Raw genomic sequence first — 25,635 nt, 5'->3', positions numbered from 1 at the left:
CTCTCAGTATCTCTTTTGACACTTGATAGCAATCGTGCTGCTAGATATGTTTTTCACTGTATAATGCAGAACACAGGTCACCTATTCTAATCGTGGCTTCTCAGAACACAAATCCATTAACCTGTAGTGATAACCCTGCTGCAAAGACTCAACACAAACAATGCTGCACTGTGAGAGATAGAGTTCATGACTTAACTGCATTTGAAGGGGCATTCTGAATAAAGTTAAGAAAGTAGCTTACAGGAAAATTAATGAAATTTAAGATGAGTTGCCTGTGGTCGAGGCACAACTGCTTACTGAAGTTTCTACTCAGAGAAAGACTAATTCCAACTAGAATATTGTGCTAATGTGTGCATAGCCTAACACAATATAGAATACTTCATTTTCTGAAGGTCTTTAGCAAATACTTTTACAGGTTGCTTCAGTGTCACTCAGCCCTGAAGAATTGAAGAACCTCTTCATCACCAAGAGCCAGGGAATAATTCTGGCATGACAGATGATGATGTTGGTAAAGCTGACATTATCACAGCACATCGTCATCACTTTGGATGAGACATTCCCCAGCACACATCAGCTACAGATGAAAATATGCTTCACTTCTTTGACTCCAGTTCTTGGAATATCTGTTGTTTGCTTGTTTTTCCCCCTCAACTCCAACAGATAGGAATTCTCCCTATACATATATATGTGTATATAAACAGAAATTTAAAACAGATTAATTGATTGTTTTTTTCTTAGGTCTTCAGAGACCTAAGGATAGTTTCCCTGGCATACCTTAAGACTTTCATGTACGTTGTAGCTCTTGCGATACATGGGATCATCTTTAAAGCTGTGTTGAGATCTCTCTCATTTTTGTTTTTGTTAGCAAGTTCTTTGAAAACTGCCTCAGGCCTCTCTTGTTCCTCGTATTGTGTTTTGATTTTATAGCTCCCAACCTTGGCAAAACAATTTTTTCAGTCTTGTCACTATCAGGCTCCCTTCAGGAACTGATTACAGTAAAATATTGAAAAGTCATTGTGATCTTGTAAACAGAGGCTCCATTTAGAGCAGTTTGTTTCATTATGAATTTGATATTAATCTTTTGGAGGAAGTCACCTCAGACAAAGAGAATTGGCAGATAATGGACTTGTGGGTGATTTTGAGGACCATTGGATCTACAAGCTCATCTTTCCAAGTTGCTTTGTGCTGAGAATCAGCTCTCTGCAGCAGTTATAGACTGACCCACTTGTGAAAACTCACTGTGAAGATCTCTGTCATCACAGAGACATTTGTTCATTCTTGAGAATAATCTGCTCATTCAGAGAAAATGACCGAGGCCACGTCATCAGTGAAGGAAATGTGACAAACTTTGAGCTTGGAATTGATGCAGTGCAACTGAAATCTTCAGTGTCTCAGACGAGCAAGACAGAGCCCATTCCATTATTTTCTTTCCAAAGGGAGGCTCAGTGTGTTGGTAAAGGCATTTGCAGTCACAGATGATAAGGCAGGTAATACCAATACAATGTAATACTGCCTCAGGTGAAACCTCACGCCACTGATGGCTTTCTTGGGAATTGTCTGTGTCTAGGAAAAGCCTGGTGAAAGTCCTTCCAGGGACTGTTGTGCAATTGCTCTAATGCTGATACAGAAACATGTAATAGTGATTAAAAAGAAGCTGAGTTCAGCATTCCAGCTTAGATTCAAGCACTCCTTGTACTGTACAGGGCAGTGCAGCTCCTTATCAGCAATTACTTATTACCTGTAATGTGTTCTGTGGTCAGGAAGTTAAATGTACCTACCACAAATACACCTATACGAGGCCTTGATTTTAAATGGCACATCACTCAGTAGTTTTTCTTGTCCATACTTTTGGCAGTATTTTCAGGTTTTCAGCAAAGTTTCTGATACTTTCAGAACCCATTGAAAATATGACAGAGAATAAGATATTTGATTGCTCTTCAAAAGAAAAGTAAAAACTGTAGTGGTGTAAATCCAGTTTAGTATGACTGAAGTACCTGTCCATGAAAACATTCTATTTGTATAAAAGTCATGTCCGTTCATGTTTTGGTGATCACAGTGAAATCCATGTCAACCCTGTATCAGGATTACCTATCTTCTGTTTGATTCTGCAGTCTTTACTTGAATTCAGCAATGTTTTCCTGGATGAGTGTGTGCTGGTTCCCTGGTGTGCTTAGCAGCTGCATGGAACCACTCATGTAAGACCTGATCAACATGAAAAAGGGTTGAAGAACTTACTGACTAAAAGAAATCTATGTGGGTATATTTTAATTGCTACATTACCATGACAGTTTACAATATTTATAATTCTAAAGACTTCTTTGAAACAAGAAAGATAAGCCGCTTGTATGCAGTAGAAAAGAGTCAATACATCAGATGCTTGTCAGATAAACATTGCAGAGCTACCCTAATGAAGGTATTGCAATTGCATGAATATCTCAGATAGTTTTAATGTCAAAAGCTTAATGCCTTTTGATGCTTTTAGCCTTTCTGATTTCCCTAAGTGATCATAAAGTTATGAAGTTTTTCGAGGAAGTTGCTAAAAATCCTGTTAGGAGCTTTTTATTATACTGGCAAATTCATATTGAATTGATACTCATTTTCACTATTACAGAAAAATCAAATTTGTGCTGTTACTGTTGAAAAAAGAAATAATGAGGATGTAATGTACCACTGCTAATGTGATGAAGCATTCTTACTCTGCTGGGTAAAGGATGCTCTGGCTGCCTGTTCCAGCTTTCTTCAAGCAGTGATTGAGGGAGGAAGTGGAGGGCGTTCCATTTGTGGCACGAGGTTACACGCATTCTGATTTCAACATGGAATTGTGTTTTGATGGCTGAAAGGGTGATGGCTTTGCTTCACTTGTGCTTCCTGCCAGGCTGTGGTTTGGTTCTGGGCTGTAAGGACACAACTGCCATCGTGTTCCTGCCATCACACATTCGGTGCTGCCTTAGTCGTGACGAGCAGTTCATGGTTCTCTCTTCAGAAGAAATGGCTCATATATTCCTTTATGTTCATCTGAGGTTTTTTCCAAAAGGGAGTAAAGCTTTTAGAGTGCGTTGTTAAAAACTACAAGCAGCCCCCTAAAGGTTCAAATCTGTCAGGGATGTTAGGAGGTAGGTCAAGTGACTGCCTAATGAAGATGAATGGAGAAAATTGCTGGTACAAGAATCACGTGGTGGGCGCTTAGCCCAGGTTGCTGAAAGTGTGATGGAATCTCACAGCTTCATTTATCAGTGTCATATTTGGGCTAAAAGTGAGCAGTATTGTTCTCATTTCTTCCAGATGGATAGGTCAACTTTAATATTTATTGCTCTTGTAGAACATTTGTTTGATGTATTTCTATTAGCTAGGCAATAATAGAAAAGCAGTGGAGAGAAACATAAAACAGCTCCCTTCCTCTTCAGCTGAAATATGGCATACCCTAATGTGTAAATATTTCTGAGACTGCCACAGATTTTTAAAATTTTTTATTTATTTGATGACATGATCATATATATTGAGGAATTTTTAAAAAATAATAGAAAAACCACACTGAGGAAATATGAAATATTTGACTTTAGGTCGTGATTGTTAATCTTTTAACTTTCTCTGAGCTTATAGAGCCTTTCAGGAGAGGCTTTTGCTTAAGAATGTCAGCAAGGGGGAGAGAGAGAGAAGGCACAATAACACTGTATTTGAAGGACCATGTTATATGTCTGGAAGTATTCTAACAAAATCAACTTAAAATATTTGATTTCTAAAATGGAATTTAAAGATGTTTATTTCTGCCATATTTTTTTTCTTAATTTCTGTTGTCGCTAATTTCTTTTTCTATGATGGGAAGAGACTACCTAGTCTAGGTTAGTGTAGAATTTATAATAAATAAGGGATTTGATCATTACAAAATGGTGGCTTGTAGCTGATAGTGGTGCCCTGTGGTTACTGTTTATGAACTGATTTTTTTTTCCCCATTTATAGGAATTGGGTTCAAGGTGTTTGACATATATTATTTTACGCTGTGGAAGGAAACTTAGCTGTTTGTGAAGCAGGTGTTGTGTTAAGTGCAGTGCAAACATCCTAGCCATATGTTTCTATAATTTAAATTAATTTGGTACAGTCATACTGTTAATCTTTAGTGACTTGTTGATTGGCATTTTGCAGACATATTTCTGGAAGGCACCCAATACCATTTTCTGTAGTCTTTCTGGCAGTAGCAGAGAGTAACATTTCCACAAATTGGAATCTTGTACAGCTCTGGGAAAGGAGCCAAGATTTAAATTAGACAATAACCTCTGCTCTGTATATAGCTTCTATTCTTCAGCTGTAGGGAAAGTGATTTGTTTAATACAGTCAGCTCTGTAGCATATAATAGACTGATATATGAGTCACTCCTTGGCAATGTGTGTTTCTTAAATTTATATAGATTGAACAACTAGTTGGTAATGTACTTAGTTACAGTTGTGCAAACAATAACTATTAGCAGAGCTGAAGAAACCTAGAAAAAATTGTGTTTGCTGGGGATTCTGCAGAACTGTTGGATTTTAGAACAATCCTTCTCTTCAGATGCAGAGGATACAATTTCATAATCATGAGTATTCTTTGAGCTTTGGAGAATCAACAGTGAAGCTAATAATAAAGCTTTTATATCAGAATTTAGTATTTTTTATGTTTTGTATATGGACATTTGTTCTTTAAAAATGAAACTTAGCATCAGTCTGTTACAGTACATAATTGCATTCCAGGTCTTTTTGTTTTGCCCTTGAATATTTTTTTCTCTCTTCATGTAAAAATCTGTTGCTGTCAATTGATACCTGTGAATGCAAAGAATTCTTTTCTTTCCAAACAGCAAAAATCTTTTCTTAAAGGAGAGCTCTTTACACCATTCAGTTCATGTTTATTTAAAAGCTTAAAATCTTTAGAGCAAATCTCACTTTTTGTCCAACAGAAAATTGATTTTGCTAACAAAAATGGTGTGGGCCTGAAAGAGAATATTCAGAAATATGCAAATAAGTACAGATAGAAATCTGTGTGAGCAGCTGAACAAAGCAATCAAATTTTCCTCATTGAAAGTTTGTTTAGCTCCGCTGTGAAGGTTTTTGAACAAAATGATAAACTACTTTTAGAGAAATACTTCTTTTTATAGGGAAAAAGGACATTCTTTTTAACCAGAGCTATTTTTAATACTCTACAATTTTTCTGCCAGGTCTTATATTTACAAAATAAAGCACATTGTAAATATTGAACAATACCCAGATATATTTCCTAACAGTTTATAGTACGCTGTGTATTCTGGGTGGGTTCCAAGCAGCAGTTAGTATAAATGATATGCCAATCAAATTATTTTTGCAACTATAACCTGTTATAATGCAGTCTTTTATCTGAAACATCAACTTGATATAAGACAGATCTCTTTTCTTAAGCTTTAACTGTTACATGAATAATTTCCCTTGTCCTGAACTAATCCTGCTTCTGTCCTGTAAGCTTCTTGCTGGTGCACAACAAAAAAGTATAATTTATGTAGAGGTTATATTAATCTTAATAATCACTGCTTCCATTTGGTCATGTGCATTTCTTTTTCCTTAGTCAGGGCTCAGTTGTATACAGAATTTTTGATGTACTTCAGTGAGTACATGTCCAGCATGTCCCTTCTGGGCCATCCCTCTAATGATTCAGCTTTGGAAAAGCTGACATTTTTTAAAAAGTCCCCTGATGGCAATGAGATGAATACTTAAAATTTTACCATTTCTATTGGTGAATAAATGTGTGGTTTCACAGTGTGCCATGTTGTTAGTTCAACGTGTTCCTTCGTGTGCTCTTCATTTCTGCCCCAGGTGAAAAACCATCTTTAATTGCATTTATCTCCCAAAATTCTGTGTTTCATTTTTTGCAGTGGGACCTGAAATAAGTTGTGTCAGCATAAGCAAAGGTTTACCAAGTTATAGAGCAAATAACTGAATAAGCAAGTGGGTGGAAGTTTGGAGCAGGATGCATGCTGAGATATTCTCTGGGACTTGAGGTCACTTAGTATCATTTCTACTGGTGGCAGTGCTGACATCAGGAGTTTGAGTCACTGGAAGGTCTTTTAGTTTGGTTCCCACTGCTGCTGATATAACCATTTTATTCTTACATGGCATATAACCTTTTTTTTTGGAAGTAGAAAATGCTATGAATCTCCTTCATTGTAGATGATGGCCAGTCTAAATGTTGATGATTCTGTTTAGATGACCCAGGAACTTCTGGTGTGGGGAGTGTGTGAAATTGTCCCCTTAAGATTTTGATAATAAAAAGTCTATTAATGGGGTTGAAGGGTCATGATATTCTCAAGCTGAACACAGTTCCATATCTTTGGAGCAAACAGGGAGCATGGGTTGTGCTTCTGAGGGGTGGAAGAGACTGGAAATGGGCCTAAATTTCCCTTAATTTATGTTTATGAAGGAAAACACAGGAAGAGTGAACACTGTAGAAAGAGAATTTACAATTGAGAAATGGTGAAGGGTTTATACTTCTTAGCCCCTTTTCACACATGCATGGTGTAAAAATATGCAAAAACTTTTTCCTTGTCTCAGTGGATGATATATTTATATGTTGACGTGAAAATTGATAACCCTTTTATTTTTTTTTTTATAGTAGTTATTTTAGCTAGAGCTGATATTCCATTTAGTGGAGTATGGCACAAAACCAGCACCACCATCTGAATCAAATGGCTCAGCCTGATTTATGCTGGCAAATAACCCTTCAGTGTTTTTCTCCCTGGTAAATACCACAGCAGATTTCTGTTTTTCCTAGGTAATTCTTATACAAATTATTGTTTGAATTTTGATTTGATGAGAGGTGTGAGGGTTTGGGGATTTGGTATGCAAACAAGCAGAAGGGTTTCTTATAATCAGTGCTTTGTCTGCTAGGTTGGACGAAGGTGAGGTTACAGCTCTGAAGAGTTTCCTGTGTCCCTTGGAATCTGTCCTTGGTGGTTTCAGTGATGCTAAAGAAGGTCCCATGTGGAAATGTGTGAAGGGTCATCACAGCATGTTACCCAGAATTTCCCATGGGTGTATGTGAATTTAGACATGGACAACTGTTCCATGTGCTGGAGAGGGAAAAACTGTGAGATTGCATATAAGACAAAGGAAAGAGATCTCTTTGCTCTAGGCCTCTTTACTGGTGGTCTGGAATTATGAGATTAATTTAAATTTCATAGTTGCTGTTACAGGCTGTCCATTTCTTCAAAATATGAAAAATGGCATTTATATGAAAGTGTGTGTAAAAATGTGTGCTTTGAATTGTTACTAGATGCTCTCAAAATCATGCTTTACAAGGTATTACAAAATATTAAAAATATTTTTTGTTAAATTTTGAAAAAATTTCCTTTCTGTGTTAATTTTTCTTCAAAACTTATTCCAATCTCACTTTAAGCTCTTGCAAGTTTCAGTTTATCTTTTCCTTATCTATCCAATAAGCTATTTTTTACTATCCTCCGATAATCATTGTCTTACTATACTTTTCTATGGGTCTTTATTCGACCCCTTTTCTGCATCCTAATACCCACCACTTGCACAGCATCTCATACCACTTGTATATCTTTTTATTCCTCTTCAAACCATACCATGTATATTGTATTTGGCAACTCACTTCTTCCATTAAAATACATTTATTGTTCTTCAGCAGTTTTGAAAATACAGTTGAGCAACTTTGTTTTGATTAGCAAAGGAAATCTCTTTCACTGGAAAGCTGCTATAACTCCAGGGCAGATTAGGCAAGCAATTAGAAGCAAAACCATTAGTGTGAGGATGGCTTGGTTTCGGGATTTTCTAAATCTAAAATTAGCGGACAATAAAATGTTATCAGAAACTCTTCTAGATGCTTTTACAAATGAAGAGAAAGCAAATATTTATAATAGCTTTTATTTTTAACTGACACATCAGTTATTTTTCCCACCCTTTATTTTATTTTATTTTCCTCTTTTGGTACCAAAAAGCTGCCAGAACATCATGTGCTTTTGCCCTGTTCCTGCCTTCTCCATTACATTAACACGAGCACTGTGCAGCGTTTCCCAATTCAGATAGAAAAAATGACTGAGAAACTTTTATGGTAGAGCAAAATCACCCCAGTTTGGCAGGTGATGAAGCAAACAACCAAATGGATTTCCTGTGATTTGTTTTCTCTGTGCACAGGCAGAGCAATTGGGATGTTTTGTGCTCCTTTGCATGGTTTTGCCTCATTTCACTGGCTCACTAGAACTGGACGTGGGATTTGAAGTTTTGAACCTTCACACAGCTTTGATATCACAGAAGCACCACACATCAGTGTTGTAAAACTTGGCTAAAGTTATTGTGTGATCCAAAATATAATATAGTAATAAAACAGCTGTAGCCCTGAGTATTTGGGAAACAAAATTCTGAATATACAGGCTTTTGTGAGAGTGCTCTGACTCCAGGACTCACTTCTAGTGCCCAAAGATTTCTGAGCTCTGGAGAATTTTCCATTCTAAAAGTGGAATGGAATGGTAAGGTTCAAGATATAAAATATAATTTAGAGAATTCCCAGCAGTTTGCAGCTAGTTGTAGCAGGCATCTGCCTGCCAGAAGCATGTGGTTATGGTGCAAAGTATTAACTTGGTTCTTTCAGAGTGCTTTTGGTATCAAAAATACTATCTCAGAGACACCCAAAGAACTGTTTTTGGTAGAGCTCAGATCATGCCATCTGACAAAGGAAAAGAACGCTGCATTTATATAAGCTTGTGACTTTCTCATTTGACCTCCAGTTATCAACCTGGCTTGGAATTAACCAGCATCCCTAGGAATATGTTGCACAGTTTCTTTCGTTTTGACAAAGAAAGTTCATGAAGAGATTACAGCTTTCATACATCTACTGACTATGATTACAATCCATGCTTCTACTTGGAATTCATGCTAAAGCTACATCTGATCATTTTAAATTCAACTAAAAGTATTCAACTTCTTGCACATCTTTGATATGAATAGCATGAGACTGAATTATCTCAGTCCACTAAAGTAGGAGAATATATTCAGAGTGTGAGTTGTGAGCTGTGGAACAGCTTGGCAGCAGAAATGCCACTAGGATCTGGTGTCTCTCATACTTCAAGAAAAGAAATGCAAGAATTTGCATGTATCAAAGCTCATGCTTGCTTACATCAAGACATGAAGGGTAGTACTTGACTGTTCAAGTGAGCTTTTATTACCATTTTTAGTGTTATATTTAAAAACTTTGGTTTTTCTACGGCATCTGAAAATTATAAGAGGGAATTACTGGTGTGCTTTTTAATATACACTTAATTCTAGCACTAATTACTCATTAGTATTTTGACACTGAAGGTCACCTGAAGACTTGAGAGGCCTGGTTTTGCGATGGTGCCAGGCATTTCCAGCCCTGCACGTGTGAGATGCTTTATAGAGAATCTCCATATTTTAATGTCAGGGTTTCCTAATATGAAGGTTTGACTGAAACTTTATTCATTTCATTTGTCATAAATGGAATTTGCTGTGTACCCCTTGTGTGTCCTCAACTCTCAGCTGAACCTCAGGGGCTGCAATCAATATCAAATAATTTCTGTGCCCACTTTCAAGAAGAAATACAGTGACCCAATTAAGTGAAGAAAATGCTGCACTGTAGTTATGGATGAAAATGCGATTAAAGTAGGTTAGTCACCTACAAAATAAAGTTTCTGCAGCCCAAAATGTTGCCTTTAGGTTCGAGTGAAACACTGGGAAGCTAAAGATAGATAAATTAAGCCTGATTAGTCTCTGTGGCATAAATTAGGAATACAAACCACCACGAGGGATTATTCTACTCTTAAATTTAATTCTCCTGTACTGTTATTTCAGAGCATTGCATCCAATTCCATCTTGCATGTTTAAATAAAGTCAGGTGCTGCTGAAGACTCTCCAGAGGCCTCCCTGCTGTGGGACTTGTAATCATGCCTCAACTAAAAATAGTGGAGAAATCCTCCCGGTTTCAGGTTGATGTGAAATAAAGAAACAAGAGGAAGTGATGTGTTATGTGTCTGTTTACAAAGTACATCTGTGATCTATGTTATATTAACACACGTGAGTTTTCCAAACTGAAAAATGTCATCACCTGAGGAACATTCGAGGGTGACTGACACCAGCTCTGGCTCTGGGGTTGGGGCATTTCTGGGTGGCTTTTTTCAGTTTCTCCTTGGGGTATGGTTTTAATAAGAGCAGCTACATCCCACAGGCTGCCTTGTAATAGACTTGCTTTGTGCAGCCTTGCACATGGTGAAGTACAGTTAATGGGGTCTTAAAAAAATGCTGTTTATCTATTTGGTTATGATTAGTGCTTCTAAAGTGGAAAGTAATTTCATTAAAAAATGCAGGAACTCATGGTATGAACATGGCTGAGAGTTGAGATATTTAAGATTTTATGCATGTACTGGTTTTAGACTGAAAGTATCTTGACTGATCCTCCATTATGATTATTACAAAATGTCTACATCTGCTTCACCCTTTCTCTATCAATTTTACATTTAAAACCTGATATAATTTGCTAGTGTAGTAGAGCTGATTCACAGTCTAGAATGGAATTTACAATTTTCACTGAAGTGAGTGAAATTTGATATAAGATTGTAAGAAAAGCTACTTACAGCCCCAATTGCAGTATAATCACATCACTTGAAATTCGTGTGCGAAAATGTTACAGTAATCTTGAATATAGTGATGTAAAAGTATTTCTTGGGAACCTAAGTATAAAATGCTGTCATTATGCTAAGAAATGCTTAGGTTCAATGCTTAGACAGTTTATATAAAATAAAGGGGGGGGTAGATGTGATTAACAGCTTGATTGTATGAATTTAAAGCCTTGAAGAGGGAAGTGGAGCAGAAATGTTCCTATGGCAAAACCAGTTCTGTGTTTATGCATTTACCTCCTGAAAAAAATCCCAGCAAACAAAAGTTCCTATAAGACTATCCCTTGCAGCAGCTGAGCTGCTGGGGTAAAGAGTGCCCAGAGGTGTAGGAGGGGAGCTGAAGAAGGGCCCTTGGTGCCATGGGGCTGCTCCCTCTCAGGACCTGGCTGGTCTCAGCTCCCAGGGGTGCTGGAGGTCTCCTGTCCGTGAGCTGGGCGTGGGGCACTGCCTCCAGCCACATCACCAGTGCTCCTGCCACCTCCTGTGCAGGACTGGGGAACCAGACAGGAGCACAGCCCCACCATCAGGTCCACATTTGGGTCCTGGATTTGGGTCCTTTTTTCAAATGTGGGTGTGTTGGAGGCCATTCTGAGAAGCTGTTGATCTTCTGTTTGGTAAAGGTCATGGAGAAAAGAGAAATTTCCATCTTCTCACAGGACCATGGAGGAGACTCGACTGTGCTTTAGCCTTGAATCATTCTTTAAAGCAGCTGTGTAAAAAGAGCATATTGTAACTGCCATATGTCCTTGGATGTCATCAGAAATGAAATCTTATGTAGAATTTCAGCTGTTTAGAGTAATGTAAAATACATACATCAAATGGGTGATGTGAAAACTGCATGTGGGAGAAGTCCTTTGCTCATGTGGAATCAAAATTGCCACAAAGTTGTAGAAAAATGCATAGAAACAGGAGCAATATAAGTAATTTCTTTTTGCATTTTAGGATTATTCTCTTTCTATGACATTTATGCCTAATCTGGTTTATTGTAGCAACAAGTACATGCTCATGAGAGTGGTTGGGAAAATAATTTCGTAGTTCATCACTGCAAACACATCTAGGTTAGAAAGCAAAGAAAGAAAACATGTTCTTTAAAAATTCATGTATTTTTAAACAAACACTTAAACTACAGTGGCCTCTCCTTGGCTCTATAACTGAGTATCTTAACATCTGGTATCTTTCTGTGTTTCAAGCTTCAGGCAACAACAGGGTGTGATGATAGGGAATGTACTTCAGAGCTATGCAAAGCAACATCTGTAGATCTTGTATGGTCTTTTTAATGTGAAACTCAGTGGATTGGTCTAAGTTTGATACATGTATTAGCTTTGTACAGAGAAGAAGTAGCCTTAGCTTATGTAGGGAAACACAGAGATATATCTGGAATTTATGTTTGAGTGTCCATTTTATTACCTTTGAAGGCACAGCTCCAAAGACTGTGGACATACATTCTTGTCTACAAAGAGTCAAAACAGTAAATTGAAACTCTGAATATGTAACAGCAAAATTATTGGTATGTTTGTCTTGGAGAACATTTTCAAGATTCAGACTAATTTTATACCGCTTTAATCTTGTATAAATATTAGGACCAGGATTGCTCTTTGAACCACCTTTTATTTAATATGTATTAATTTAAATATGGAATAGGTAGCATTAAAAGTCTGGCATATATTGAATTGCCTTGACTGTCAGTCAGCATAATAATACTGTGCATATTCATACAAAGTTACTTCTTGCATATAAAAACATTTATAGAATGTGTCCTTCTTAAGAGATCTGAAAATGTCTAACATGAGACCATTAAATATTCCTTTCACTACTGTTCCTAAGACTCGTTCAGTATCACACATTGCAAAATATCATTCAGTTACAGCTTTTGGCTGTGGAATTCACTGAAGGAGTTCATATTAAAGCGTTTGGCTGGAATCACAGAGATTAAGTCAGTGCTTTTTATTGTTATTGTCAAAGTTTTTATTTGCTGGCTGAAAGTTTTAAAGTAACTTCAAATGTTTCCATTCTAATTGCTTTCCAAAAGTTTTAAATCTGTACTATCTGCAAACAGTGTATCTGATGGATATTGAGGCTATATGAATAAAATATAAATGTCTCTTTTTTTTTCAGCTCTTATTCAAGTATTTTATCCCACTGAGAATTTTTTTGGCTATAAGCAGAGTTAGAGAATGTGTATGTATGTGTATGTATATATACAGGCATAGCCTCACTTATGTAAGGATATATATATATATATAAATATATATATAACAATTAGTGTGGCAGATGTTTGAGACTCAAAAATTGGAATCTAAATGCTTCCCTGAATTAAAAGCTTTAAGATTTTAAATATCAAAAGACATGTATATCAAAAGACATGCATGATTCGACACATATTTATGAACAGATTCAATAATTAATTCAATTCACTTATGAGATTATTCATTTGCCTAAAATTCAGGATTGAGAATGTGACAGCAAAGATGGGTACTTCATACTTTGAAGTTTTGTGCTCTTGTCTGTTGGCTTGTTGATTATCAGTGATGTGGTTCTAAGCAAATGCAGCTTTTTGGCATGAAATCCCCTATAGGAACTCCTTTGGTTTTCTACAGGGCCTCTGCATTCCCTCTGGGTCATTGCAGGATCCTGATATGGTGTGATAGAGAATCCTGATGGGGAGGAAATGGAGAGAAGGAACTGCTGTGTAGCAGGTTCTGGTGGCCAGAGTCACCAGAAGGCTAACACTTCCTGGGTGGCTTTTCACAAGTCCATGAGGACATGTCCTAGCAGATTTGTAGGCAGAACCTAGCAGGATGTTAACCCTCTTCCAGAAGATATGAACTACTGAAAATAAGCAAACACTGTCATCTGTCTCAGAGAGTGGATGGTTACTGTACTAGTCTATAAAAGTCACTTAACTTAAATTTGTTCTGAAATTATGAACAGAAAGTCCCAAGTATAAACTTGGCATATATAGTACATGCTGCCTAGTGGTCCAGTATTTAATGAAAGTGTTCCCAAATGTTATAATTTGCTGACAGAAGCATTGTCTCTGCATACATGTCCCTACCCTTGTGCACACACACAGAGCAGTTTGCTCTTAGATGGAGCTGGGATACCTTATGTGCTGACTGACATGTGGTCAGAGGCTGACCCAAATGCATCTGCCTGCATCTGGTCCAACTCTCCATCTCCTTTATGCCCAGTGACTCAACCCATTACCTCCTAGAGCTCCTGTTGTCCATGGTGAATAATACTTCTGGTGCTGGGCAACACATACCACCTTCCAAAACGTTGGCATCCTGCCAGAGTGAGTCCCAAATTTTCTGTGGGTACTGATGTAGTGCCAAACTCAAGGCTGCCATTTTCCATTCACCCTGAGATAAAATTTTTTCTTCATCTGCAGGGTTTAAAACAATGCTTCATTCACTCACAATGATATGAATCCCTAACAACGTTGGTGTGGCACCTGTCAGACAACAATCTGCCTCATTGTTTCTAGCAGCAAAATCAATAGAATACTTGTATTTTATAAAATATTATGGATACCATCTACTGCTTCTGAAGTATTGAAACTTTCATGAGCAACTTGCTTTTCCCAGAAAAGAACTCCCTGCTCCTCCTATGAACACATAATAATTTAGGAGTAAAGCCTCTACAGAGAGTATCTGGATATTCATCTAGAACATAAAGAATTGGAGGATTCTTATATGTTTTTTAATGTTCATTGAAAAAAATGGATTGTGTTTTCTGATGAGAACCCCCCAGTATTTAATTCAATACATCTGGTGAGGACACTGCTGTTTGTAGATGGTGATAGATACTATTTAAAGAAAAAGAAAAATTCCCCTGTCCCAGCCCTCCTCCCACGACTTTTTTCTCCTTTACTTCTGTTGCCAGAATAATTTTAGTGTATATTGTTTTGTTTGGAATAATCAGGCTGAAGTAGCATTAGTCCAGCTTCTCATCTTTTAATTACAGACAGTTTATTGTCTATGCTGTCCCACTTTCTGCATGGTTCCCCACCAGCCAGCTAGACTTAGCAATCTCCATTAATTTAATTTGGCATTTCATTCAATCAGACAGGCTGTGAACATGATGATTTTTTTTTTTTTAAATAACACAATGCTCATTCTTAATTGATGTCCTTATCAGACATTGTATTTGCCAGAGCTGTAATTATTGGTCAGGCAGCAAAATCAAATCTGCCCAAATGCAGTGAAGATGTTCTCCGGTGAAATTATTAAGATACAGTACTTAGACCTTCAAAGTAATTTAGTTTTGGTCTGTAATTACATCTTTTGGGATTGTTATCTTTCATTTTACTCATAAGGGTAGTGCAACCTCAGAGGAATTAATTTGCCAAATATGAAGATAAAACTGAGATTCTTACCATAATATATATTTGTGCTAGTTGATATTTCTCTATACAAAAACCAAAAGTATGCTCACACCATAAAAGAGTGATTTTATTAATGGCTATACTTTAAAAAATATGTGTTCTAATTTTACTGAAGAAATACTGAAAGTGTGATCATTTGAGGGTGCCATTTTCCAAAAGCAGTAAATTGGCATGAGTAATAATAGAGTTTGGATGTGTAACTGCCTAAAATATGCACACAAGTGGATATGCAGTGCTGTGACAGAACTAGTTTAGAGCTTGTTCTACAGGCAGTGAGAATTTTGACTAGAAATACTATCCCAACAAAACAAATGCGTGTTTTGACTAAACATTAACTAATAATTATGAAAGGACTGCTAGTGTCATGATAATTAAGTCTGAATTCTGTTTTACAGTAAGGATTTGGATAAGGTTTTCTTTAATTAAAAAAAAAATAAAAGTAGCAGGGAGTGGATTCTGTCATAACTATTAATATTTTTATTTATTCTCAGATATATTATACGTGTTTCATTCCTGTTCTGGATATATTTTAAGTTTTTAATTTGGAAACTTTATTCACATATCATGGTTTTGCTGTTTTCCTGTGCTGGAACAATAACCTTTCCAATGGTGGTTGTTCCTTGAGGTTGCATTATTAAACAGCAGTATTGTAAAAAGAATTATTTGGCATATTTAACAAATTTACCTGCTGAATAAAATTTTCTTTTTGAGTGTAAAAATATTAGTATTTTAAGTGTTCATTTTTTTGTTCTGTTGAGATGCTCAGATAAAAGTCTTTGCTCCCTTATGTCTGGTTTTAAGTAGCTTATGTATTTCTGTAGTTGACCTCTTGAGGAAATGAATAGTTGGATGTGAGTTCTAACGTTTTTTAGATTAGAATTGCACAAGTCAGTCGATTTTAAAGACAAGTTGTGAAAAATGCTAATGACTGAACATTGTAAGTAAAATGATTCCTCCATTAAAATCAGTTGCAGAATTCCTATTATCTTTTATATGTTCAAAATTTTATTCTGTGTGTCCATAATAGTAACATCTTCAAATGCTATTTGCTTTAGTTTTGAAGCTTTTTTTTTTTAACTGTTATAGTTTTGTGGTGTGAAGTTCTCTTTTGCTTGTTTTATGTCTTGCCGTGATGAGTCAATCACAGTTGTCAAAGAGCCCAGAGAATAGCCACAATTCAAATGGCCACATTTGAGATTTTCTGAAGATTTTTTTTGTAGGAATTCAGACTCAGTGGACATTTAATCACTGATTTTTATCCCATGCTGCCAAGGGTTTTCTGTGGCGTACATCATATCAGAATTCTGCCTTAAAACAACTGCTCATTAGTCTCTGCTTTCATAACCAACCAATTTTTAAGCTCTGGTGAGTACACAGGGTAGTTTGAAAACCCAGTAGCATTGTGCTGTGGCAGTTCCAAGCGGCTTTTCCCTTGATTTGCAAACAGATAGCCTAACATTTGGCCCCAGAGGTTTGGTCCCAGAAAACATGCACTTTGGAGAAGTGTGGCAGTGATACAATTTTTACATTCCCAATGCTGGGCAGGAGTTGACTGAGTCTTCATTAGGGCACGTGTTGGGGAAGGAGAGGGCGTGAATTTCCCCTTTGCATTACAAATATACACCCTTGCTAGAGAAGCTGAGTAAGAGCAGGTGTTTGGCTTCAGGTCTGGCAGTCAAAGAGAAGAGAAAAGCTTCAAACAGCTATTTTAGAACAAATGAGTTTTCTGCACATGCTTTATACAAGGCATCAGTAAACCAAGCATCCACTCTCATTCCAGTCTTCATGTCTGTCCAGAGGGATTTCAACAGGGCCAAGATTCAGTGCCCTTCCAACACACAAGAGTAGGGGACTGAACTGTTATAGTTTTGATGCAGTGATTTGCACAGAATGGAAGCTGTGATTCACAGCAAGTTCAGAAGAGGCTTTGTTTGTGTATGGTTCATTTCCTGAAATGGGCAGATGTGGTTTCCATGGGTTGGTGGTGGCAGTCAGCCGGGTACTCCCACTTAGTGTGTTCATCAAAACTGAAGAGAGTGTTTAAACTGAAACCAAAGGGAAAAAATTGTACTTTCTAATGCAATGGTATGTATTGCCAAAGGAATCTGGAGACATTTCATTCTTTCCTAGTTACACAGCAAGGGTGCTCTGAGTTCTTAGGGTGAAAAAGTTTATGCTAAACCTTGCTAATTGCTCTGGCAAAGTTCTTTGCAAAGCATCCCAACACCATCCCAAAACAAAGGACAGCTGGACTAGGTGCTGCATCTTACTCTTCTGTCCCATGGAAACCTGACAGGTGAGGGACTCACCTGGGCAGGCCAAATTGCTGGGTCTCCTCTTTGATTTGAATCTCTGCTGTCAACTATAACAATGCTCTGAGCTGTTTATGAGGGGTCAGAGCAAGGGTTCCTGAAGAACATAAATGGAGAAAAATATTGTCTGCAACAAGAGTCTTTTCACAAAAAAATATTTTACTAAAATAGGCAAGAACCCGTTGTTCTATTTAGAATGATTTATCACTGTTCCCAGCTGATCACAAAGTGTTTCTAAATTAAAAGCCATTAATTATAGCCTTATATAGATACAAAGATATGCAAGAAGTGCTTTGTAATTCCAGCTCTGCACTTCAGGTGAGAGCTTTTTAAATTACTTGGACCATTGGAGCCACCTGCTTGACTAAATGCTGAGGGCCCTGTGTTTCAGTACTCATCAGTGCATTGCAGTGTTAACATTGTTACTGATTTTTCTCATTTCTCCAGGGCAAATACTAATTAATGGATACAATTCACAGCTGATTAGCTGTAGTTTCTTCAGTAATTACATTCGCAGACTAACTGTTCAGAAGAGGATTTCTAACCCAGTTCTTATTTCACTCTAAGCTTAATTTGTTTTTTGAATTGTTTAGGTCCTTAAGATAATAACCATTTTATTTTCTTTTGTTGTTATAGGTACCATTAGATAATATGGAAGTTTAATCTTAGAAATACTCACTGATAATTGTTGTGTGCCCTCGATGGATTTCTAGTTCAGAGAGAAAAAAATAAATGTAAAGAATATTAGTTGTGATCCATACTAACAAAAGCTGAAATATTCCAGTTTCTGATATCATTGCCTGAGTCATACACAATGGGGTCTTAAACATTATAGCCTAAGAACAGAATGACTTGAAGGAGATGTACCTGTAACTTTTAGCTTTGACATTCTTTTTTATATCATTTGCTTCCACAGTCTTAATAAAATGGAAAATTAAATTGTCACTTTCCCCTTTGTTTTACTTTAATAAAACAAAAAAGAAGAAAACCACCCTGGAAATCAGAAAGCAGTAGCTGTGCTGTGAGCAAAATATGTACATCAAAACAATGTAGAATTTTACTATTCAAGGAAAAAATCAGCCACATTTCTGTTTTGAGGCACTGAAGCCCTTAGGATGCTAAGGTCTTTAAAATAGGGTAAGGTTTGTTCCCATTTATTTATCTAGTGTTAGAGCAATGCTTGCCTGGTGTACCTTTGCCCTTAGGTATCCTTTGAAAACTTGATTTCTTTTTTTTTTTTTTTCTTTGTTACTGTAGAAAGAACAGCTCTTTTCGAGCCATTTCAGTTTTTCATGTAAATCATTCTTAGTTTGCCACTAACTGACATGAAAAATTCTATCCTGTCGATCGCACTGTTGAGCTGAAGTAGTGTCTTTGTGCAACAAATCCACACACACATCCGTATGTGCCAAAACAGTCATTTGAATGTGCAATTTTACTTGAATTTTTTAATCTCCAAACATGGGTGACATCTGGGCTTTTAAAAAATGGATGACATTACTTGAGTATCTGCATAGCTGGGGATAACAGAGTTTTAATAGCTATGAGGCAGCCTACATATTGTGCTAAGGCCTCTGTTGCTTAACATGTGTTATAGGTTGAAAGATTCAGAATGATAAGTACACAAATGGAATTTGTTACTTCAGAATGAGGGATCTCATCTTGTATTCCTTCCCTCCCCTGTGATTGTCTCCTAATTTTGTTGATGTCCTATTTAGTCAATCTGACAATCCATCAGGTACACAAGGCTTTCTTTTTTATTTTTTTTTAAATCTCCTTTTAGCATTGTCTTACTGCCAGTAGTGAATGTTTGAGTTTCTAAGGAAAGAGCTTTTCTTGAAAGGATCACTGGTCCCTCCAGTGAGAGACTGGAGAGTCTGAAACGTTTTACTGCTAAAAACAGTCAGGCACCAGGTGCAGCTGTAGCAAATTGAGCTGAAGCAAAGTGATTTTCCTTTCAGGACAGGTTCAGCTGCCCAGAAAGCACAGCAGAGTTTCATACGTGGGAAGAACAGCCTGTGCAAGTGCATGGTCACCCATCCCCACGCGCTGGTTGCAGAGCTTATGCTGTGTCGGGAGTGTTTGCTGTTGTGGGGCTGAGGAGGGGGTGCAGGTCCACCAAGATCTGGCAAGACAAGATAAAGCAAAGCCTTCCTAAAATAATTGGTTTTATAAAACTAGCAAATGGGAGTTAAGGGAGGAATGCTCAGTGTGGCTTTAGCAGCAGTGATGTGGTAGGGACAGCGCTGGGGCTTTTCCCTCGCTTAGCGCCCTGCCTTGCACTGCGCTCTGTGCCTGGCAGGAGCATGTGCGCGTGTTTTACTGGAGGTGCACGACACGCCTGGTTCTGCCCCTTGAAGCAAAGACTCTGGGTACCCCCCTCCTCTGGGAACATGTCCAGGACTGGTTACCAACCTACATGCCTTTGCAAGTGCTGTTCGAGGACATAAGGCACAGTATTACGCTGATAATCACTTTGTTGTTTACATTTGGGCTGTAGAAGTAAAAGTACCTATTTTTCTCAACAAATGTTCATACTTGAGAATTTGGAGGAAATGACTGGCATCGAAGGAAATCCCTTGTGATCATGAGAGTTGCACCTTGGTGGGAGCAAGGGGGCACTGGGCACATCTTGGGGTCTCAGTGTCAGACAGTTTCTGTGATTTGTAAAATGTTTTGGGGTTAAGGTTCACTGGGAGAGTGGGAGCTCCACTGAAGGGAAAGATAAAGGGGGATTGTTTGGCTTTTCAATTTTGTGGAAAGTGTGGGACTTCAGGAACAGCATTGCAGATTCTCAGTCTGGCCTTCAGCTCTTTGAAGCCAAGTGTACTTAGAATACAGCAGATAATTCTGGCTGCAGCAATCCTCCAGGTCAGGATCACTGGCAGAAATATTATAATGTGCACCAGAAAAGATGTAGTAGAGTAGAAATGTCTTTCCTGGGAGTCTCTTCCTAACGGGTTCTTAATTTCCAAAGTCACTTTCAGGTCTCTGGGGTGGCTTTGCTACATGGGCAAAAAAAATTGGAGAGATACACATGGATATCTTCCTTGTAAAGACTGGGGGATGCAGAGTATGTGATAACAACAACAACATCAATAATAATAATAATAATAGTAATAATGTTGAATCCAATAGAGTTCTGACTTCAAAAAACATCTGCAAATACTTTAAATCTGTTTGTTGTTTTGGTTTTGTTTTTTTTTTTTTCCTTCCCCCAACCTTTTCTATGCCAGCAATGGGGTAAAGAAAAGTTTATCATGGCATACATTAAATCCAAATATTTATTTTTCTTTCAGTTTGGAAACAATAACAACTACATGAACATGGCTGAGGCAAATAATGCATTTCTTGCTGCAAATGAGGTAGATGTTTTTATTTTTTATCTATGCTCATATTCTGCTGTTTGCGGTGATAATTTAACAGACTTTGAATGGATGAAGAGTGAAGTGCCGAATTTCTGTGTGTTTTATGGAGCACAAAATAAAGACTTTAATGAGAAAGAAAATAACCTGACAGCTCTCCATTACTAGTCAATTTAGCTGTCCATAAGGCTGTTACTTACATAGCATGTCAATAGAAACAAATCTGCTTTATGTATGGAAAAAAATTATGAACAGAAGGAAACAAATAAAAGGCACAGTAGGTGTACACTTTGAAAGCAAGCTTAGTAATAGTCATTACTAGCTAATGTTCTAATTTTTGTTATAGATACAAATGGTTTAATTTGGATTCTTAATACTCATACGAGATGGAAAACCAAAGCCAGCTCTGTTGCCTGAATAGTATGTGCTACATCAAGGAATCTTTTGAATCCAGGGTCCAGAACAAACCCAGAGTCTGGGCTGGGTTGTGGACATGATGTATTTGATCACTGCCTTTGAGAATGGAAACAGGAGAATGTGGGAACTCCAGGCTCCATGTATCTGCTAGGTGGGGCCACCCTATAACCAGTCAAAAGACTATCAGCTCACTAATCCTCACCCCAAGTCCACACAGAAACTACCTTTGCTCATCCTTGAAACCCAAGCTCTCACTCCATGCACTGTCTAGTATGTGCACAGCAGAACAAGAACTGTTCTTACAGGGTGCATGTCCTAAATGACCTTCCCAACGTGAGGAAAGGGTAGAAAACCAGGCAGCCCTGATTTTCGTGTTGAAAGTGGGGACTCAGTCACAGGTGTTCCTGTGCACTTCTAAAACAGTGACCTCAGAGAAAATAAGCAGAAAGGTGTAACAATAAATATGAAGGTTGGAATTAAGGGTAGGATTTTATGAATCATTTATACAATGGTCACCATCTCTTTTTACCCAGCAAGACTGCTTAGATAAGGGAATATTGTTTGGCACTAGCTCCAGTGTTATTTGTGATAATGAACACAAACCCCATCTGTAATGACAACATGATGTTTCTTTCTGTAGAATTTCTTTCCTACATTTGAATCAAACATTGATGAAAGCTCTGCTGCCAGCAGCTGTTCAGAGACAATTTAATTCCAGCTGTGATAATTCACCGTGTCAGACATTGGCTGTTATATGTTGATACAACAGTTCTCCAGATTTGCATTTTTATCAAAAGGAACAAATGTTTTGAACATTTCAGTACAGATGGCATTTAACCATGCACACAGGTTTTTGGGGTTTTTTTGAATATACGTGTAAGATATAAATATTTGAAAAGTTAATAACTTTTAAAAATGTGATTGGTAAGATAAATCTCACAAATGTTATACCATCTTTTGGTCATAACACCACCTTTCTGCAGTCCCAAATTGCATACTATTCAGGCTCTTTTTATAGACTGAATAGCCCAGTGATTTGGATTTGAGGCTACTTCACTAAGGAGCTTGCTTTCTTCTTAGATTACATCACATCTATTTTATTCTCAGTCTTATGTCTGTTTTATGTTTGGTTTTTGGTTTTTTGTTTTTTTTCTAAAGATTTATTTGGATAAATTATACACTTAGAATTAAATTCAGATTTAAAAATGTTAAGGTATTCATCAATTTACTCTTCCATTTGTAGCTATAAGTATTAAGCTATAAGTATTAAGATGAATGCTACTTTGCTAAGTAAAAGATTGTATTATTATCTATCTGTATTACATATTTCTGCAGCTGTCCTGGAATTATGCTGTTAGATGGAGAAAAAAGATCCAGTTCTTATAATTACTAATATCTCATAAATATGTCAAGTAAAGAAAGGTTCAAATGTACTATAATAATACTGATTGCACTGAACCCTTTTGCTTGAACAAGGAATAAAAATATGATTAAGTGTTACTGCTCGTATTAAAGCGTGAACCTTACTTTGCAATTACTGCATTACAATGTATTTAATTATAGTGGTTTTGCATTAACATGAATGTAGCTTTCTCGGTATTATTTTGGGCCTGAGCACTGCTGAGCTAGAATCCCACTTTATTTCTGTAAATAATGCCTGAAGAGTGTAATCCTAGAGCACATTCAGGCTTAGAAGCCACACATTTGCTTTACGTTTTCTGTCTCTATGTCATGATTACTACGACTCATTTTAAAGCACCTTAAATATTTATTGAAATAATATTTCAAGTGTTAATTACAGTGGTAATGAAAACAGCCAAATGCCACATATCAAGAATGAGTGTTTATCCGTATTGTTAATGTGATATGTTAGATTTCATTAAGCAGTAATGGGGTAGCAAATGAGTCACAAATTACAGTTGCATCTGTTACTAGACCACATTAGTGCCAAAATAACTGCAAATGCAGCCATAGGGTTATGTTCATTAGCCAACCACTTCTCCTGGCCAATCCATCCTTTGTGTTTGTGAAGCACGGGGTCCATGAGAAGAAAAATTCACACCTTTTGTAATATAGCAGTGGGGAAGTCAAACATCTCCCTAATCCAGGCCCAGGCTTCACATCCAGAATTAAGTTACAGCCTCGCAGTTGGAGCGAGATGGGCACAGTCTCAGCAGACTCTGATGGTGCTGCAGACTGCAGCAATCTGGGACCCCATCATTTCTGGTGTGAGACCAATAATGACAGCTGACAGGTTCTATATGCAAGCAAAGGTTTTTCTTGTGTTTCGGTTTCCATCTTCTCTCAAGCGGTTATTAATTTATATCATCATTAACAGTTTGAAGGATGACAATTTGCAGCAGTTAATGAGATCTTTCACTGAACTTATCATTTTTAAATTAACTGGCATTAAGTCACTCTTTCAAACAATGTAATTAATACATAAAACAATTCTCCCTCCCACCCCAACCTGAATCCTGAACTAATGCAAACAAACAAATCCCAGAGCAGCCTTGCATGTCCAGAACAAGACAAGAGTGCCTATTTTAGGATTGCCAACTGCCCAATTTGATCAAGGCAGTTCTGATTTGGGTACATTTAAAATGGCCTAATTTCAAGCACTGAATTTCTATTATTAAGTAGCAGTGGACCTGAAATAATACATGAAAGTTCATTTAACTCTCAAAAAATTTGAATAAGCGTAGCTCATTTGTTTCCCAAATAAAAGTCAGCCATGTTGAAGCCAGATACAGACTCTGAATAAAAATTATCTTTGACAGACACATGCACACGTACAAACATGCACAAACCCTGAAGATAACTGGCAGTAAATGTTTTGCTCAAGGCATCTTAACAGGTGTTTAGTTCGTAACAAACCTACTGTTCAAACAAAGCTGGCTTGCTTCAGAAAGCCCTGGAAGCTGCTGTAATCACCCTCACGCTTTCATACATCTCTCCTCCAAATTACAACCTGTGTTTAAAAGGCTTCACTGTATTTTGGGAATGGAAAAGAAATAAAGAATGATAATATTTTGCATTTATTAGTAGATAAAAGCAAACAAAAGATGTGAAATGGTCAGTGATGAATTCTTTTTGTGTGTGTGCTCCGAAATTGTCGGTGTTTTATGAAGCGTGAGAGTAATGTAAGCTGTTTGTGCTATTTTACTAACATATCAATAAAGTGGCAGTTTGTTGTACAGCCAAATCCAATGTAGCTGATATTCGGACTAACAACAGACAGATGTTGCTAATTAAGTACACATTAAAAAACTGTTAATACTGATACTCCATTTAAGCCATATGATAATGAGACTTAAATCTTTAATCAGAATGATCCACAGATCCATTCAGCATATGAAATTTAAAAATGTGGTTGGTTATAGAGTTTGCATTTGAGAACAAACCAAGATTTGGACTGCAGGTGTGGAGGTGATTGCTGAGCCCTGTGTACCCTAACACCGTTTGCCTTGTCCTGTCCTTTTCCAGCAGACGTTCCATACGCCGAGCCTTGGGGACGAGGAGTTTGAAATCCCACCCATTACTCCCCCACCCGAGTCAGACCCTGCATTGGGCATGGCAGATATACTGCTCCCCTTTCAGGGCCTTGGTGACCAGCTGCCTGCACAAGGAAATGAATTTACGCCTCAGTTTCCCCCCCAGAGCTTGGATCTTCCCTCTATTACAATATCCCGGAATCTCGTGGAGCAGGACGGCGTCATCCACAGCAATGGATTGCATATGGTAGGTCTGGTCCTTGGTGTGTTCCCATTGCCTAATGGTGTCTGTCACATGTAGATCTGTGCCATCTCTCAGTTTTCAGAGATCTGTGTGTTTTCTTGGGTGCCTGACCAAGCATTTGCCAGTGCTCTGTGACATGTTACAGGCGTGTTCTGTGTGAGCGATGACACACGCCTTGTTACACAGCAAACAATCATTTGCTGTTAGGCCCCTAAGGCAGTTGCCAAATGGGTAAGGGTTAAATACTGGTGGATTCAGCAGGATAAACAATTTGTTAATGTACAGTGCAATGCTGTACTGTTTGTGAGCAGATCTCATGTGCAGAAGCAGTCAGGCTTTACAAACACAGGATTTTCATTTTGGGAATGGACTTGGAAGTCCGTATCCATTGGCATGATGTGCATCCCCAGTGCTCCTAAAGTTCAAAAATGTTTTATGCAGTTGGCACTGGCATCAAGAATTGAAAGACCATAGTGTTGGCCAGGGTGAACTACAGCATTTAAAATGGATTGTTTGTCTGTATTTGAAGTGTAGTGCCCACATCTGACATCCATCAGGATATTTTGAGAGTGCAGCATTGAGAGTAGTTCAGAAGGAGAGCCAGAGAGAGTATGGCAGCAGGAAAAAAGCAGCATTTTCCTATATCTTGTATATTCCATGAGCTAAATTTTACAAAAGGGAATTAATTTATTGTTTTTAAAACTCAAAATAGAAGTGATAGGGATGTGTTACCTTGACAATACTCAGAAATATAAGGGCCATAAAAAGACTTTGTTG

At 37.5% G+C, this 25,635-nt stretch overlaps 1 protein-coding gene across 2 annotated transcripts in view; it reads left to right on the top strand.

The window, feature by feature from the left end:
• The window catches only part of TOX3 (TOX high mobility group box family member 3), a 73,477-nt gene that overhangs the window by 27,639 nt on the left and 20,203 nt on the right, over window positions 1–25,635 (top strand). The window contains exons 2-3 of one of the 2 annotated variants that reach the window (XM_058845865.1): window positions 20,638–20,703; window positions 24,610–24,861. In XM_058845865.1, coding sequence (XP_058701848.1) covers window positions 20,638–20,703; window positions 24,610–24,861 — 318 coding nt within the window. Of the gene's footprint in view, window positions 1–20,637; window positions 20,704–24,606; window positions 24,862–25,635 lie in introns of both variants that reach the window. The other variant, XM_058845864.1, reaches the window with a different exon arrangement.

The sequence above is a fragment of the Poecile atricapillus genome, chromosome 10 (assembly GCF_030490865.1).
Source record: "Poecile atricapillus isolate bPoeAtr1 chromosome 10, bPoeAtr1.hap1, whole genome shotgun sequence".
In the NCBI taxonomy this organism is placed as follows: domain Eukaryota; kingdom Metazoa; phylum Chordata; class Aves; order Passeriformes; family Paridae; genus Poecile; species Poecile atricapillus.
The sequence above is the reverse complement of the archived record's forward strand: the minus strand, read 5'-3'. Positions and strand labels throughout refer to the sequence as shown.